Here is a 17,555-nt window from a genome sequence, read left to right as displayed (position 1 = left end):
AAGGTCACTCTTTCGTATTAGAAGCCTTGTATCGATCGATTAGTCGATTGATGCGCACATATTTCCATCGACTGTGACTACAGTCGTTTCATAAACGCCGGTAGGATCGCTCGCTCAATGTGCTGCTCTTCTTATAATCTTATCTTTGGATTCTCTGCAAACGAAATTTATTTTGCCGTACGTGATATTTTGGTAATTAAAACTTGTATTTTTTAACAGCATTGCCGCATTAATTATATGAAAACGTATGTTTTATACAGTGTTTGGAAATTATTCACTCTGCCCATAATAATTAGGTATTATTTGGGAGAACATAATCCTTGCACGCATTATTACTGCACTCAAAATGGACAAAAAAGGTACAGCAAAATCGGTGATTCTGCGATGATTCTGCGATCATGCGGGACTCTTGTAATTCTGGGAAATATTCCGCGATCGCGGAATCGCGGAAAACTCCTAACCCTAAATGTAGGTAACCGTCAAAAAAAAACAGTTTTGAAGATAAATCTTAACTGTTTTGTTACTCTTGTTCACAGACGTTTGCAGATGACCTGCTGGGAGTGTTCTCTTGGGTGATGCCGCTGCTGGTTGCGTTGTCAGCGTTCGGAGGGTTGAGTGTCCACATCATGACTTCGTCCAGGTCAGTCTGCTGTGGCTCTGCCTCGTCCTCGTCTTACTGCCCGTGCCAGGTGGCAGTAGTAACTGAGCCAGTAACATGTGAGAGTAGAAAAGAATTATGTAAAAAAATTGTTGGGTATTTAAATTCAAATAATTGAAGGTTAAAAAATTACTTATTTCACTTGATTTCATATATAAATATGAAGTTGGTACATATTGTTTGTCTTAAAGGCATTTGCCTTAAATATAATGCTAACATATTATAGAGAAAATTATGTTTTAAGCAAATGTTTTTTGGGAGTTCTCAAGATTAGCGAGAAGTAAAAACATTTGCAGGCAAATTCTGGAGAATGAGGTTAAAATGAGAAACTCACAGCGTTAGGACAAACACAGATGTGATGTTGAAATAGAGTATGGATATTTTAGGTCAAACACCTTTGCAGTATGTCTATAAGAAATGAGATTAATGAAAGTCAAAAAAGTAAGAATACTGAAGAACCTGTCACTAAATTTGTGGTCAAGTCCAGGAATAATGAGATGCATTTCTGGAAGTCAGGGAACTTATTCTCAGCAGTTTTGCCAACTTGTGTTTGGTGTTTGACACCTCACGTGGGTGTATGGTCACATTTAAGATAAGTAGTTGGAGACAATCCACTTAGATCTGTAACGTAGCATAATTCATCCTAGTGATGCGTCAATTCCTGTTTGTTCTCGGTTCGGTACCAGTTCTTAAAAATCGGTTCTCTGTTCTGACTTAAACAATAAAATAAATATTATTCACACATTATTTATGAGGTGTTTTAAGTAATAAACTATTTATTGTTTTGGCTGCAAAAAAAAAGCACTAAAAAGCCTGTATCCAGACTTACATCTTCCAACAATTTACTGTTTCAAGCTATAGTAAACATACCAACCTATTAAAAATGTAATATGTATTAATAAAAAAATAAATTTGAAATAATATAGAGAATACTTAATAAAACTAATATTTACTATATTAATCTAGTAATTACCTCAAGAAATCTACATACACCCTCCTTTAAAACATAGGAATAAAAAGAAAATGTTACAATAATAGAAATAAATACAATGATGGTGAACGTTCTTTAAAAGAATTTAAATATTAAATTGTCCATCAAACTCATTGCCTACATTGAATTCAGTTTGTTTGCACAGTCAACAGTAAATTACTGCCACACTTCTGATGCCATTTCTTACACAATTTGCTCTATTTGGCCAGTATAATTATACTTTAGAATTGTCAACAAGCATTTCGTTTGACCAGCCAATAGTAAAATACATCTACACATCCATACACCACTTTACTAAAAAAAAAAACTTCCCCCTTCAAAGCAATCCCGTTTACCTAAAAGAGAAAGTTACTAGCCATTACGCTAGATGGCTGCAGATGCAGGAACTTACACTCCAAAGCAGTGCACAAAAAGCATAAAATTTTAGAATGCATAAAATTATTACGGAAAATTTTAAATCGATCATTAATTCTATTAAACAAATATTATGTGGAATTTTGCACTTTTAATTGTTCTTTATAAACCAGTCACCCTTACTTACGTGTCAACGACTCAGTTAACTACCTATTTTTAAAAACAAATACAAACATGGCATCTTTCTGTTCTCACATCTCTGCAGAGGCACGTTATAGTTATAGAGATGCACACATCTATGAACTACATCTATGGCACCTTCAACTGTTATGTTTTGATTGTGAAACGTACTTTGTTTACATATGTGACGAGAACATTAAATATTTTCACGTGTAATTTATTTTATAGTTAGAGATGAATATTATTCCACAGAAGTCCAAAAAAATAATTCATATGTGGATTGGACTTGAGTTGAGCCATTTCACACTGCAGTTAAGTTTTTTTATTTTTTTATTTATTTATTTATTATCTTCCTGTTTTATACACTCACAAGGTGAAATAGGAGTTGTCAATTGATTACAATATTATAAATGATAAAAATCATAACAAACAATATAATAAACATCACACAAAGTATAAAAAGGACATATTATGTAAAAGCTAATTAATATAAAACAAAAATACACAATAAAATAGACAAGACAATTAATAAGCATCTATACATTAATCACAATTATGAGAAGATATTAGGTATTCATCCACACTGTAATAGGCTTTCTTAATAAGAAATTGTTTTAAACTTTTTTTGAAAACTGGAAATTTATTTATTTTAAAAGATAATTGAAGATCTTTAGAAAGTTTATTTATTAATTTTGCTGCTGAAAAATAAGGATTCTTTTCATATAATGTTGTTCGATGAGATTTAAAATATATATCAGCCTTTTTACGAGTATTATGAAAGTGGATATCATTATTATGGGGAAACTTAATGTTTGTTAACCCAAAAATTATTGTTTGATATATATATAAACTTGGCACAGTAAGAATTTTTAGGTATTAAAATTGTAGTGAAGGAGTATTTTCGTAAAGGGTTTTGCTATACTGCCGGTTCCGGTACCGGCACCGACATTTTAGCTGCGGTTCTCGGTGCCGGTTAAAATGCTGAGAACCGTAGGAACCGAGAACCGAGAACCGGTACCGACCCATCCCTAATTCATCCTCAATGTTGGCAAAAAGACAAACTTAAAGACATAACTTCAAAGTCATTGTGTGTAAACATCATAAACTTTTCAGTGATTAAACTGTCTTCTTACTTTTCTGGGTTCCTTAGTCAGGCCAACCTGGAAGGCAACCAATCATGTGGAATGATCTCTGAAAGTTTATCAGCATGTTCTGTGAATACTAGATTTATGTTGTACTATGTTTAGTTTTGCTTAATACATATGTATTTAAAATTACCCTGTGATTTTAAAATGTTTGAAGAAAATTTTACAATGATGTCCTGAAAAGAGCCTGAAATTGGTTAACCAGGTATTTGTAAACACCCTGCTGTAGGGAATTTTTTTTTGAGGTTTGATTGACTTTGTGAACCAGTTTCAATATAATAATTTTTTACAGTTAATCTTAATGTTGCTTGTATAAAGTGATTGTATGTATGAGTTATGATAAAAATGAAAATACTATTTAGTGTTGTCCTCGGCCCAGTTACAATTACATTTAATGAAAATTGAGTTCCGTTAGATTTCTTTTAGGAGATTGTTTATATACAAGTGTGTTTAATCCCAATTCAAACTAAAAAAAAAATTATTTTACTCCTTAAATACTGAACTTAATAAGTTTTCACCACATTTACATCTCTATATATAAAAATTAATTGCAGTGCATTCGTCTCGCTAAAACAAGACAACGGCTAGACCAATATGAATGATTTTTTTGTTGTTGTTTTGTTTGCCTCATTGCAGGGATGGTTTAGGGAAAAAAACATTAGGGAAAACCCAAAGGAAGAGCCGAAAAATCTAAAAAATTGAATTTGGTAATTTTGTATGGAATCACCCTTTCAAATTACATACTTTTGAATGTTTCTAAGTTTGTCCTCTATGCGTTTCTAAACCACTGATCTGATCTTGATGAAATTTTGCACACTTGACCTTTGAAACACGAGGAAGATTGCTGTCTAGGTGAGATTATGACAACACCAACCCTTCAATTAGAAGTTAAGGTGGCGCGCGAGTCGTGTGGATAGTTATAATAATGGAGGGAGGGAGGGTGGGACAGAGGAAGATGGAGGGTGGTGGGGAAGGGAAGGGAGATGTATATATAGAGAGGTATAGAGAGGTACTGATAGGTATAGAGATAGAGTGGGATAGAGACACACACACACACTCTGTTTATGAATACCTACTTTGAAAAATTTGGAGAGAAAAAATTAAAGAGGCATTGCAACGCCTGCCGGGCATTAGTTAGTCTCCATACATAAAAATCCTTTGCAGTGCGTTACTCGCAAACACTCGAAAATGGCTCAACCGGTTAGAATTATTTTTTTTGATTCGTCTCAATACTGGGGTGGTTTAGGAAAAAAACCCAAAGAAACAGCTAAAATAATGAAAAAAAAAAAAATTGGTAATTTTGTATGGGAATTGCCACTTCCGATTACGTTCAATAGATACGTATGTGGCGGGCCTTTAAATTGACAGCTGCGCTTTGCATAACTGTTTTTCCTCTATGTGTTTTTCATTATGTGTGATGTGTTCTGAATGTTTGGTTTTGTTTATGGTCTGGGTACCCGTGATGGATCTTAATTCGTCAACATCTCTTTCGTTAGTTAAGTACCAAGCTCAGGGTGTCATTTTTTAAATTACATTTCATAATGGAACAACCTGGTTCACCAGCATTGTTTGATCTGTGGAGATATGCACAACTAGGAATGGTATTGAATCCACCCACTGTAATGGGAGAGTCTGCTACACCTATAACTGTCTCCCCCCCCCCCCCCCCCCCGTGTCCTTCCCCTTCAAGGCCGAGGAGCGACAAGGTACACAACTGCAAGAGGGTTCCCACCTGGCATAAAAACAAACCCACATATGATTTAAATCTGAAACAATTCCTCCCTGATAGTGGTGTATGCAAATATCTTGGATAAAAAAAGATAGTGGAGGGAACAATGTTAAATAGAGGGCCAATGGGATCATTTGATAAAAAATATTTCAACTCGGATCAGCCGGTTAAGTTCAAATTTAATTTGGCAGTCTTTACTGAAGAAGAAGATTTAAGGAACTTTTATGTAGAGTTATTTAGTGTCTGTGCAAAAACGAACACGGTCGGCCATTACACGATGCTCACAAGACTGGCCGAGACAACAGGTTCGTCTCTAGAACAAAGTAGGTGACCTAATAGAGCATCCATTCAGCATATATTTTAATGTATTTATACTAAATGTTGTGCAAGTTAGTTTAGTACATGTTTCATTGCCATTTTTAACCAAGTGAACAAAAATTATTTAAATCCTTTGATAGGGTTTTTATTATGAAAGATCTAAATTATGTGTGCTTGTTTTAGGATGCACATCTTTGGAGATAATGGTCTTTAATAAATTGTCTTATGCAAAGTACTGTCAGCCAGAATAAATTTAAAATGCCTATATACGTAATGCAGACCTGCCAACACTCACGATTTTGGTGTGAGGCTCACGATTTTAAGGTCCATCTCACGCCCTCACGCCAAAATAGTGTTTCCTCACGATTTTTTGGGGCCCCAAGATTTTGTTTGTAAAAGTTATAAAACAAGTTTTACGAAAGCTTACAGTAACGAGTTTCCATCAATACTCGAGTCACGTAAAGGAAGCAATTTTGCGTTTTGTAGCGTGTGCCGTGCTGATTTTTCTATCTCGCATAGTGGAAGAGGAGACATTGTGAAACATGTCGCCACAAAAAAACACAACTAACACGTGAAGTGTATTGCTTCCAATAAAAAAATTAATTTTGCTGTGAACAATGATAATAATGTTACACGAGCAGAATGTTATTTTACATCTTTTTTAGTTGCGGCCCTGCATGATCACTACACGACAGCGCTAAATTATGTTCAACTAAATTAAATCTGCAACCTATAATTTGTTGAAATAAATTTTGAAGCAGAGACCATGTAACATATGTACAGGTATGTCACTTAAATTTAAAGATTCTCATTTGTTGTTTTTTTATATCTAACCTTTATTTATGGGCCTGGAAATTTTTATCGAGGTCCTCATGATTTTTTAAATTTGAATGTTGGCAGGTCTGGTAATGCATGGGTTGGTTTGGGCGCGGTGCTCAGGCACGTGCATGCGCACGTGAGCCGTGCTGCAAGTAGCGGGCGTGTGTGTCCCCAGGATGTGCTTCGTGGGAGCCCGGTACGGCCACTTCCCGGCCATGCTGTCGCACATCAACATGCAGCGCTTCACGCCCACGCCTTCGCTGGTGTTCCTGGTAAGACCGGCTCTTCTCCTGTTCTTCTCTACGTCACACTAACACTTCATAGTCATGCCGAACTAAAGATACTACTGGCAGAAACGACAATGTCACAACTGCAAAAAGCATTTTATGTAAAAAAAAATTGATACAACTATATTTATGGTCTTTTTACGCTGATGATTAGCTAATAAGGATAAAGTCACAGAAGTGTTTGTGGTTAAGATCACTAGCATTACTTTTTACTAGGGATGGGCCGGTCGAATCCTTGAATCCTCGAATCCCACCGAATCTCTAGTATTCGAAAGATTCGAAATTCGAGGGAAAAGATTCAGTATTCGAGGAAAGATATTGATGTAAATGTAGTACTTTAAAAACTTAAATGCTTACAGTTTACTTGGCCTGTTTACGTTTTCCTTGGAACACATCCTATTGAGGTACAGTAGAACCTCGTTGATACGTGATCGTCGGGACCGAGATAATCACGGATTACCGAATTTCACGGACTAGCGATTAAAAGCCCGGAAGGTCTTGTCAAGCTTCTCAGACACCGGAGTGCAGCTGGGTTAAGGCCAAGGTCATATGACGTAACATCTCCCGAGGCTTACTGCACCTTGGCAGAAGATGGATAAAAAATAGTAAACTCCCCATTATTCGTGTTAATTGGGATCCGCCGATGCCCGGATAGCTTAAAAAAATACGGCACCGCCTAGCCATTAGTTCACGGTCATTTACAACAGCCGAAGAGAGAAAGATAAGATCGTGCTGACCTTGCACACATAAATTTTGGGTAGGCCCTCCCTCTTCCCTTCGGATAGCCGAATGCCAGACACGGATAGCCGAATGCCAGACACGTCACTCGCCAGGCGCCTGCCGTGAGTGTGGGTGCGTTGGCGGGCGGAAAGTAACTCAGTAGCACGTGAAACAACATTCAAACCAAGGGAGACGGGAAGCAGAAGTCAGGACATCCCCCTCAAGTTTAAAGAGTGACAAATGTGACAGCTGAAAGGGGGGCGACACAAAGGGTCGGTACAAACAGCGTTGCAGAGTTTGGCGGCCCACGCGATGGCTTGCAGTGTTTGCCGACCGCCGGCCCGCGTAACGTTAATTTGTGCTTACAATAAATTTTTACTTCTCTTTTTTTTCTGCACTTTTGAATCGTCCTGGATTATCCGATTCCCGAATTAGCGCGTCACGGATTAACGTGATTCTACTGTATTGTACTTTTAATTCGTTATTATATAAAAAAAAAATATGAAGCATGTACTGATTTGGGAAACTTACTTTATATCCATGAACATGGATGCATTGTCGCTACATTGGCATTAAATAAGGCATAAATCACAGATCTATTCTCAGAATATGCTAAAAAATAAAATAAAGCACATTTAGGATCTAGACTAATAATATGAATCTTGTTTTTTTAAATAACTTCACCGAGAAATCTGTTACTTAGTAATATAACAATAATGCCGACTTTCATCACAAGTTACGGTCGCGCATGTAGTAATAACAATGAAATAATGAATGACATAAATTAATACATTATACAATTATTATTTTAATCGCGATTCAATTTTAAATATTCTGATACACATTCTATTTATGAATTTTTTTAGGACCAAGTTTGGTTTGTGTAGACTACCAACATTAAAATATGTATTATCTGAGAATTCCATGATGGCCAACCAATAAATTTGTTAGCCAATCATTTTGAGCAACACAAAAAATAACTAATATTAATATAAAGAATTTTAATGGGTAAACTAGAGAAAACACCCCGTCACTTTTAACTTTGGGCATATTAATCACTATGCTTTAGTGAGGCTTAATTTTAAAAGACGCACGACAATTTTTCTTATGGTCTAAAACCATTGAAGCCAAGATGGCGCCTTTCAGTTTCTGTTAAATATTTCAGGAAAGCATTTATCTTCATTTGGGACTTTAAACAAATGTCAAGTTGGTAACTACAAAATATTGTTCCGTCGGATGTTGAATTTCGTTTTCCAATTTCCGTGGATACATGAATCACTGTACTCACAGATAATGCCTGAATGCCTTAAATCCACCAAGTCGGATTCTTCAGCAATTGATGAAGTGACCAGATTCTTACGTGATCCTACAGTTAACCCAGAAATAAACATCCTCGAATACTGGAAAACTCAGTCTGCGTGTTCACCCAGGCTACATAAACTGTCCAAAAAATATTTGTGTTCACCACCTGCGACAGTGTTCTCTGAACGTTTGTTCAGCACTGCAGGAAACATATGTGACCAAAAACGGAATCGTCTTGATCCAGACCGTGTCAAAATCCTTGTTTTTTTTTTTGTTTTTTTTTTAATAAAAATTTAAAGGGTTAAATAATTCTGCATAATGTTTAATTTTTTCTCTTAACTTATAAATTATTTTATAATTAACCCTTGAGATCTGGATTCGGATTCGAGGTACTGTTTGGGATTCAAATTCAAGATTCGGATTCAGGAAAAATGGGATTCGACCCATCACTACTTTTTACAGCTTGAAAGAAAGTGTCTTGACTGTCTGGTGAGAGAGTTTATTATTCAACACGAATGACTAACACTAACAGGGATAAATTTACTTTTACTACTGATTGATTCTAAGCAAGGGAAGTACAACTATTCACAAAAAGAGAACTTAAATAATTTTATGTTAAAGAAAATAATTACTAATATTAAAAAAGTAGTTTTAATATTTTTGATTGATTATGACTAGGGGTATGCACTTTTCGTGTTTATTTGTTCACAGAATTCAAGGTTATTTTTCTGGAAAATCAGTGTTATTTTTCTCTGAAAGGGAGGTTATTTTGACTACCAAAATGGATAACAGTAATACCAATTTCATATCTCACGTGTCATGAAAATTGTTTTAACACTTAATACACACCAAATACTAACTACTTAATATTAAAAAAGATGATATTAAAAAGGTATAATTGAAATTGAATGTCCAGTATTTTGAGAAGTATGTTCTCAATTCTTATTTAAATACTTACTGTAGCAGGTTTAGGCATTTTTGTCAACAAAAGTAATTAGGGTAAATTAACGCATTTTTGTTAAAAATATTTATTACTTCGGATAAGTATGTAGGCCTACGCCATGTAAGTATTAGAGCACAACTACCACGCCACGCAAGTTCAATTCATACTGTTTACAAGTTTGTCGTATTCAACCACGCGCAGGCACGGTCGTAAACAGCTTTGTTTTGTCGTGACTTCGTGTGAGTGTGCGTGAGCGTGACTGCGCGCAGCCTACCGGCTGCCAGCTGCACTGCTGCTGCTGATTGCATCATTGTGTGAGCTCAGCGAGTAACGACGTGTTGTGTAGCTACTGCGTATTTGTTTGATGATTTGTGAACAAGTGTATCAAACTATACTCACGTCTTTGCTTACATCGTTCAAGTTATTCAAAACATTCAATTTCACCTCTATGCATGTTAACACCGTTTTTCTTACCGTGAATACTAAAAACATCGTCACATGTTCGCGTGTGAGAGGAAGCAGCGCATCGTACTCTAGTTGAATTATGGCGGCCGTGTTGATTTACTAATTCTGCACCAGGTTAGTCCTACGTTACGGACTTCATCAGAAGTACGTATTTTTAGCATAGTTTAATCAAATAGTTATGGATATTGGGTTTATTTGTTTTCAAACGTTAAGATTCGCGTAAAAATAGTATCCTATAATGTGGATATCGGGTTTATTCTTTTTAAACTGTTAAAATTTGCGTAAAAATGATTTTATTGCAAATTCGTGATTATTCGCTTTAAAATGTCAAAATTCACGTAAAAAATTGTTTTATCGCAAATGCAAATTTTGCATACCCCTAATTATGACTAATAGACATGGTACGGCTATGCTGTGGAGAGGCAGGAAGCCAAACACATGTAGTCAGGTTGGCCGGGAAGAGTCTCGGTGCGGCAGAACAGCAGGTCGACGTGCATCGTGCCAGGCATGCCCGCTCGTGAACATCCATACTGGTGGTGGATCCTCGCCAAACAACAGTGTGTGCGTGAGGGGGTTAGGTCTTCACAGGATTGAGGGTGTGTTGGAACTCAGTTGGAAACTCTGGTAGTGTAATCTTGTGTGTGTCCCCTTCAGTTTTGTTATTATGTTGGTTGTTACACATTGTTACTAGCGGCGCATGGAAGGGAAGCTTTAAGTTTTATAACCAACCTAATATACTGTTACGTAAACAGCAGTTTCATTCATTTTTTTGAATTAATTATTTGTCCTTAAATATTATAACTGGCATTCATATATAATTCTCTAAATATTTTTTGTAACATAAGTAATTGCACTCCATTAATATTTTAACCGAACTTTATCATTAACTACACATGGCAGTTGGCTCATCAGGATCTTACGCCACATTGTAGTGTGTTTTTTGGTAATTTTGACTTAAGCAGCAGTACCTGCTTAATTGGGCATAAGTTACTAATAATATGATAGTATAATATATAAAATGGTTTTTTATTAATAAAAAATATTTTTTTATTTACAGCAGACTTGTAAAATAACCCATATCATGGAACTTTGGCTTTTAAGGGTCGGAATTACCATATTTACTCTCATATAGGTCGCGGAAATTTTACCAGATTTGATGGGGCGAAAATGAAGTGCAACCTATATGTGAAGAAAAAATTTTAAAAATTTTTGAGGAATTTTTTTTGCAATATTTTGCTTTAAAATGCGAAAAAGAAGTTTATATAGGTACAGGCAAATTTATTTACAATGTACACATACAGCGAAACCTTTTATTTACGTTACCGTTTTTACGTTTTCCCGTTATTTTCACTATATTCTTCAGGTCCTGTTTAGTTCCCATTTAGTCCAATACAATACTTTCACGCAAATTACGTCTCAAAAATCGAATCCATCCCGCTATTTATGTCACGTAACAACCATAAACAACCAGAAAATACCGTGGGTACTTTAAAAGTAGATAAGATTAGCTAGTAGGCCTAAAAACATCGTGAAAAACGTAACGTTTATAGTCGGCAATGAACATTTTAAATCGCAAAATATACATATTTTATAACATGAAAAGTTGCTTTTATTTCTAAACATGTAATAATTTAAGCCTAGGCATGTAAAAGTCAGAGTAATTATAGCAGGAGACAATCTAAAATGCACGAGGGAAAAACGTAAACTCACGAATGTATAAACGTGGCTGATTGTTAAGTTTTGATACTGTATTTATGTCACAACTTAGCCAAAATATTGGTACGAGACAAACTTCACAAGATAAAATGAGTAGTGTCTTGGTAACTGTTTTATACGTATTTTATAATTTCGGAAGTATTGTACAATTGACACATATTTTTTAAACTAACAGTTTATTTCTGGGGATCGTAATTAATTAATTATTGGTATCAAGACATCAAGATGAACGTAAACTTGAACATGTCACGGCAGCAAGAAAACTGGTGCGTATACCAATAAACTGGTATTAGAACTGGACAAAACTGGTACACGGGAGGTGGAGCTTATATTTTTTTCCGCTAAGCTCACATCTATTGGCTGGCTTCTGATGGAAAGTCACGAGTCTGGGCGGAGCGTTGAGTGAGTTATACTGCGCATGCGCAGCTCAGTGAACAAAGAGAGCCAGCAGGTGCGCCGTAACAGCAGCTGATCGAGTACAATTACCTTTCTCCGCGCACTGCGCGCTATTGACGGTAAATTTCAATCAAATTGCGGCCCTTTTTTTAATTTTTTTTACTGTGGTGCAATGCGTATGTGTATTGAATTACCGGTGCGACCTATATGGGGGGAATCTTAAATACCAAATTCAAGACCTCAAATTATTAGAGATGTACGAACCTGCAAATTTTTAAGTCGAGTCGAGTCGAATTTTACAATAATTAGTTCGAGTCGATTCGAGTCGAGTTTGTAGATCATAAATTCAAGTCGAGTCGATTCGAGTCTGAATTTTTATTTGAATCTTTGACACTTAAGTCGAGCTTGAATATTTGCACTTTATTGCTAAGAGTCCTTAGATGGTTGTCTTGTTATATCATGGCCCACTTAATCAAATATATTTAAAACTAGCTGACCCGGCGAACTTCGTACCGCCTTAGCGTAGCAATGATGCACTACTTTATTTTGTATAGCTGACCTATCTTAGGTATGATTACTTATTCAATTTGCTCTGAACTGTAATCAATTGCCACATTATAACTGAATGCAGCTCTGTGGGGATTAAACACAACATTCCTATCTTGATATCGATTCCGTTCAAGTTCATTTCGCGCTTCGCGTTGCTCATCAATTTGATTTGCTCGTATATTTCTTTGACTTGCCGTATTTCGAGTTCTGCGGCCTAAGCTTGTACGTCTGGTTGGTGGCATTGTTAAAAACGAAAATCCAACTGAAAATATAAAGCTCTCATACATTTTCTGTATAACCATGTATACCAAATTATAGTATTGTGTAGTCACCAAAAAGTTCTAAAAATCAATATGAAGCTGTGAACTTACCATGATTAACAAACACTTATTAATAAACAAAAATCTTCTTAGTCTTTAAAACAATTATATGTCAAACGACATAAAGTTACATTAAAAAAGTTCAAAAATGAAAATTCAACTGTAAATTAAAGAAAACGGTTGTATTCTTCTTTATAAGCAAGTATATCACACAAAAACAAACATAGAAAATGTTTACATAATGTATTGATTTGTTTTTCTATTTTTAAACTGCAACACAGTAATAACGAATTATGGCATGGCAATGGCCTAGGCAGAATGTACACAGCCAGAATAGCCTGCGCCAGCAGCTCTGTACCGAATGTACCGGTACAATATGTAGTAAAACGTTAATGTTGATAAATATTTCCTAAACGATACAGTTTCTTTACATCCTCTTTGAAGATATTTGCAGCAAACATTCTGTCAATTCTATGTCAAACGTCATAAGGTTATTTTAAAAATATTTATATTGTACAGTGTTGGGTTAGTTTGGAAATAATTTTATATATGGTGGTTCAGTATTCTTAAATTTTCTAATTTTCCGTGAAATTTTTTCTTTCATAAGAACCTTCTCGTGACAATAACAAACACAACAAAAAAAGAATTAGTGAAATCGGTTCAGTCATTTACGCGTGATGGCGTGACCAAGGGAAATAGGAATTCATTATTCTTAAATTTTCTAATTTTCCGCACAATTTTCTTAATTTTTTCTTTCATAAGAACCTTCTCCTGACCATAGCAAACACAACAAAAAAAAATAGTGAAATCGGTCCAGCCGTTCACGCGTGATGCCGTGACCAAGGAAAACGGGTTTCATTTTTATATATATAGATACAAGTATTAATACAAATAATTCATTTAGGTTAAATTCTTAACTGATATAATACAATTCAATAATTGAGGTATAGAGCATAGAATACAAGTATTTTCGAAATTTTTAAATTTTATTTAACAAATATCGCCCAACTGTGAAAATTAAAAAATTCAATATCTCCTAAAGTATTTTAAATTTCTTATATCCGCCGGCTTTAATGAAAAGAGGAATTTAAAGAGCATATAATAAAAGTATTTTCAGATTTTTAACATTTTTTTTTTTTTTCGCAAATACCGCTCAATTACATATTTACCTTATTTTGAACCGAACGAGTTAGCTGCGGCCTGTAGCATTCACGAGTCAATAAAAAACATTGAATATAATTTAGGCTTGTTGGCGCGAAGGTTAGGGTAAGTTTCACACAATCATTAGAACATTTTTGAAAACTTTCACTTATGGGAAGTGTAAGGCCGTGCTACAATTGGCGCAACATTACAATAAACGTTCCCATAACAAATATAATACATTTAAAGATTATTGCTACAACACTAACGCCGTTACGTTGCCGGCCAATCGCAAGCTGGCACTTCCAACCAATACATGCTTTTGTATTTGTATTGAATAGTTACACTTTATAAAATACTTTATACTTCATAATTAATTTTAACTTGCCACTTAACTTGGATAGCAAACAATTATACAAAACGCAATCTCGCCGAACGTAATAGTGTAAACAAACACGGAAAAAGATTCAAGTTCGCCAACCTATACTTCCTAAAATTAGTGGAGCAAAGTTTTTTTTAAATGCCATTTCATGATTGGTGGCGTATCAGTCGCAAACATGCGCACAAATATAACGCTACCGTTAATTTATTATTGTAACGTTGCGCCGATTGTAGCACGGATTTACTAAAAAAAAAGTAATATTTCTGCCGATATTATGATTATAAAATTTAATTCGTGTTTTGTTTATTAAAAATGTGTTCGTCTTCTTTGCTATGTGGTCACACCTGTTAAGTTGGCAATATGTAAAACTTAAATATAAATAATATGGCCGATTGTCGTCATTGTTTGTAAGTACGTGTTTCGGTCTTATGTACGTAATTTTTAGTGTCGGCCGAAGTCACGTAAGGAGATATTAAGAATTTATTGTAATTCAATTTTATTATATTTTATCATAGAGTTTTACCCGAATTTCCTTTCGAGTTTCGCCCCGTCGAGTAAAATAAACTCGAATGCCGAGCCGAGCCGAGCCGAGCTGATGCTACTCGCTCGACTCGACTCGAATTTTCGAGTCTCGGCCCATCACTACAAATTATAGATGCGACCTATCTGCGATGGCGACCTATATGCGAGTAAATACAGTATTTAAATTGTAATCCAGTCTCAGCTATTTACATCTACATAAGTTGTATTTTTGAATGCTGGTCATTATTGCATTTAAATTATTTCTGTGTTACTATATCCTTGCAGTTGGAGCAAATAAACATTATCAGTAGCTAAAAATATACTTCCAAGTTAAAGATTTAAAACTAAAAAATACATAGTAACTACTCAGCTCCAAAAAATTTTTTTCAATTTCAGAAATATTATTACAGTTAAACCTTATCTGTCCCGACTAACTGGTACCAAAGGCAATTCGGAGATCGATAATCTGGATAGTCCTGGTAATACGGGTGAGTTATTGTCCTGTTAAAAGCGAGTTGTGGTTACCTAGACTTACAAAATATATCTGGTATTCCGTAAACAATACATGAGTAGCGATGGGTCAAATCCGATATTCTCGAATTCGAATCCCAAAGTACCTCTTGAATAAACCCTCGAATCCTAAACTAGATCTCAAGGTTCAGAAATGAAATAATGTACAAGAAATAACAAATGTTAACTATGGTGTTAAACCATTCAATCCTTTGAATTTTTATTTAAAAAGACTGGCATTTTAACACATTGTGTATGAGGTGATACCACCTGTCACACGTGTTCCCTGCGGTGCTGAGAACAGTGGAGCGGCTGGGAAGCATAGATATTTGTTCGATAGTTCATGTAGCTTGGAAGAACGTGCAGTATTCCAGGGTTAACTGTGGCATCTGGTCACTTCGGTGAATGTGAGGCGTTCAGTTTGTTTTGTGAATACATGCCACTTGCTGTACCACCGGGAATAGTTCCTGCTAGGAGAATGGAACACAATTAGAAACAGACCAACAAACTGTAGGGACATTAACATAACTAAGAGTACTTGCACACCACCACAATGAAAATGATGGTCAAGGTTTTCCACTGCTGCATCAAGTCCTTCCTTGCTCGTGAAGACAGCTCCTTTAAATTAAGGAAGGAGCAGTTTACATAAAACACACTTCTTCTTCTTCTTCTTCTTTCAAATAGTGATGCAAAGAGGTAATTCTTCACGCCCTGAGCACTGGAACATGGAGGCACTAAGTTGCCACCGAGACACAGATATCACAGTGCGTAGATGAAGAATCTCTTCGTAGCTCATGCAGTCTCTTGGAAATGTTAAGTCCCATCTGGAAGTTGCGTTTGCACGAGCCTATATGCAGGAGACCTGACAGTTTTCAGAGCTTGTTTCAGATGAGTGCATTGAATCTAACCTGTTACAGCAGCAACCACTTTGCTGCTGAGACCATCCTCAAAGCTAACTGCGAAGTGTGGGCCAAGTATGGGGTGTGACTGAAACTGGATACAACATTTTTAGCTTTGCCACAAACAACCGACCAGTGTTCATGTTAGAAATATGCGTGTGTGTTCTGTGTGGATGAGATATTTCTGGAAATGGTCAGATACATACATGCCAGTCACAAAAGTGCACAGTGACTCCTAAGTAGTGATTGTTTTGCTGTCAAGCTCTAGATCCATTGTGACAGAAACCAATTCTGCTTCTCTTATTGGTTTTTGCACACATGAGACAGTTGGGAACTACATCATATGGTATGGCGTGTAGCGTACCAGAGTTTAAAGAGAGCCACGAGAGCCTAGAAGTCTGTGTCAGCGTGTGTACCGATCAGGAAGTCATGAAAGTCACGAATGTCACAGATAAGTCAAAAAAATTCCCATGTTGGTCACAGGTTTTTTTTTTCTTACTGTGTGGGAAATAATTTTCAATCTGCAACTGTGGATGTTTGTCAGCAACACATAGGCATTTTTTATCATACTTTACAACTTCATTTTATATTGAAATTTTCATTCTTTTTTTAAACTTCTCAGCGAAAACTAACCTATTTGGATGTAAACAAATACAGTAATCAAAGAATGTCAATATCAAATATATTTCGCCATGCAAGTGTCTTGTTATGCGTGGCATGATGGGTAGTGAAGCGTTGCGTTGACAACATGATGTTGCGAGCCTGTGCGACATGTGACGAGGGCCATGCGACTAACAGTTTGCAGAAGAAGCAAAAACTAAGTAAATTGTTGTGAAATTGACATCCATAAAAAGTAACAAGTGTACCGGTAAGATGTAGCAGTGTTTTAAGGACATGTGTTTATGAAACCATTGTTTTATCAACGTTTTTATTTTGTTGTGTGTTTGCGTGTGAAAATTTAATTGTTCAAAAACCTGTGGTAGATATCTTCAGCACACCTACAGCTGATATTTTGCAGTGTTTTGTCAGTGATAAAAATGCCAGGGATGTGTCATTTATGTGTCATTTTCAATACATTTGTTTGGAAGAGGAGGAATGGAAATTGTGGCCAAGAGCTAGTAAGGATACGTTATCAGCCTTTTTAACGCTATGCAAAAAATATGTGGATGTTTCTCACTCTGGAATTAATGCAATTAAATGCCATGAAAAT

At 35.7% G+C, this 17,555-nt stretch overlaps 1 protein-coding gene across 4 annotated transcripts in view; it reads left to right on the top strand.

Moving 5' to 3' along the window:
* The window catches only part of LOC134533327 (Y+L amino acid transporter 2), a 125,819-nt gene that overhangs the window by 62,786 nt on the left and 45,478 nt on the right, over positions 1-17,555 (top strand). For 2 of the 4 annotated variants that reach the window (XM_063370836.1, XM_063370835.1), the window contains exons 9-10: positions 537-640; positions 6,276-6,466. In XM_063370836.1, the coding sequence (XP_063226906.1) occupies positions 537-640; positions 6,276-6,466 (295 nt within the window). The remainder of the gene's footprint in view (positions 1-536; positions 641-6,275; positions 6,467-17,555) is intronic. The other 2 variants (XM_063370838.1, XM_063370837.1) reach the window with 1 other exon arrangement.

This window comes from Bacillus rossius, chromosome 6 (genome assembly GCF_032445375.1).
Source record: "Bacillus rossius redtenbacheri isolate Brsri chromosome 6, Brsri_v3, whole genome shotgun sequence".
In the NCBI taxonomy this organism is placed as follows: domain Eukaryota; kingdom Metazoa; phylum Arthropoda; class Insecta; order Phasmatodea; family Bacillidae; genus Bacillus; species Bacillus rossius.
The sequence above is the reverse complement of the archived record's forward strand: the minus strand, read 5'-3'. Positions and strand labels throughout refer to the sequence as shown.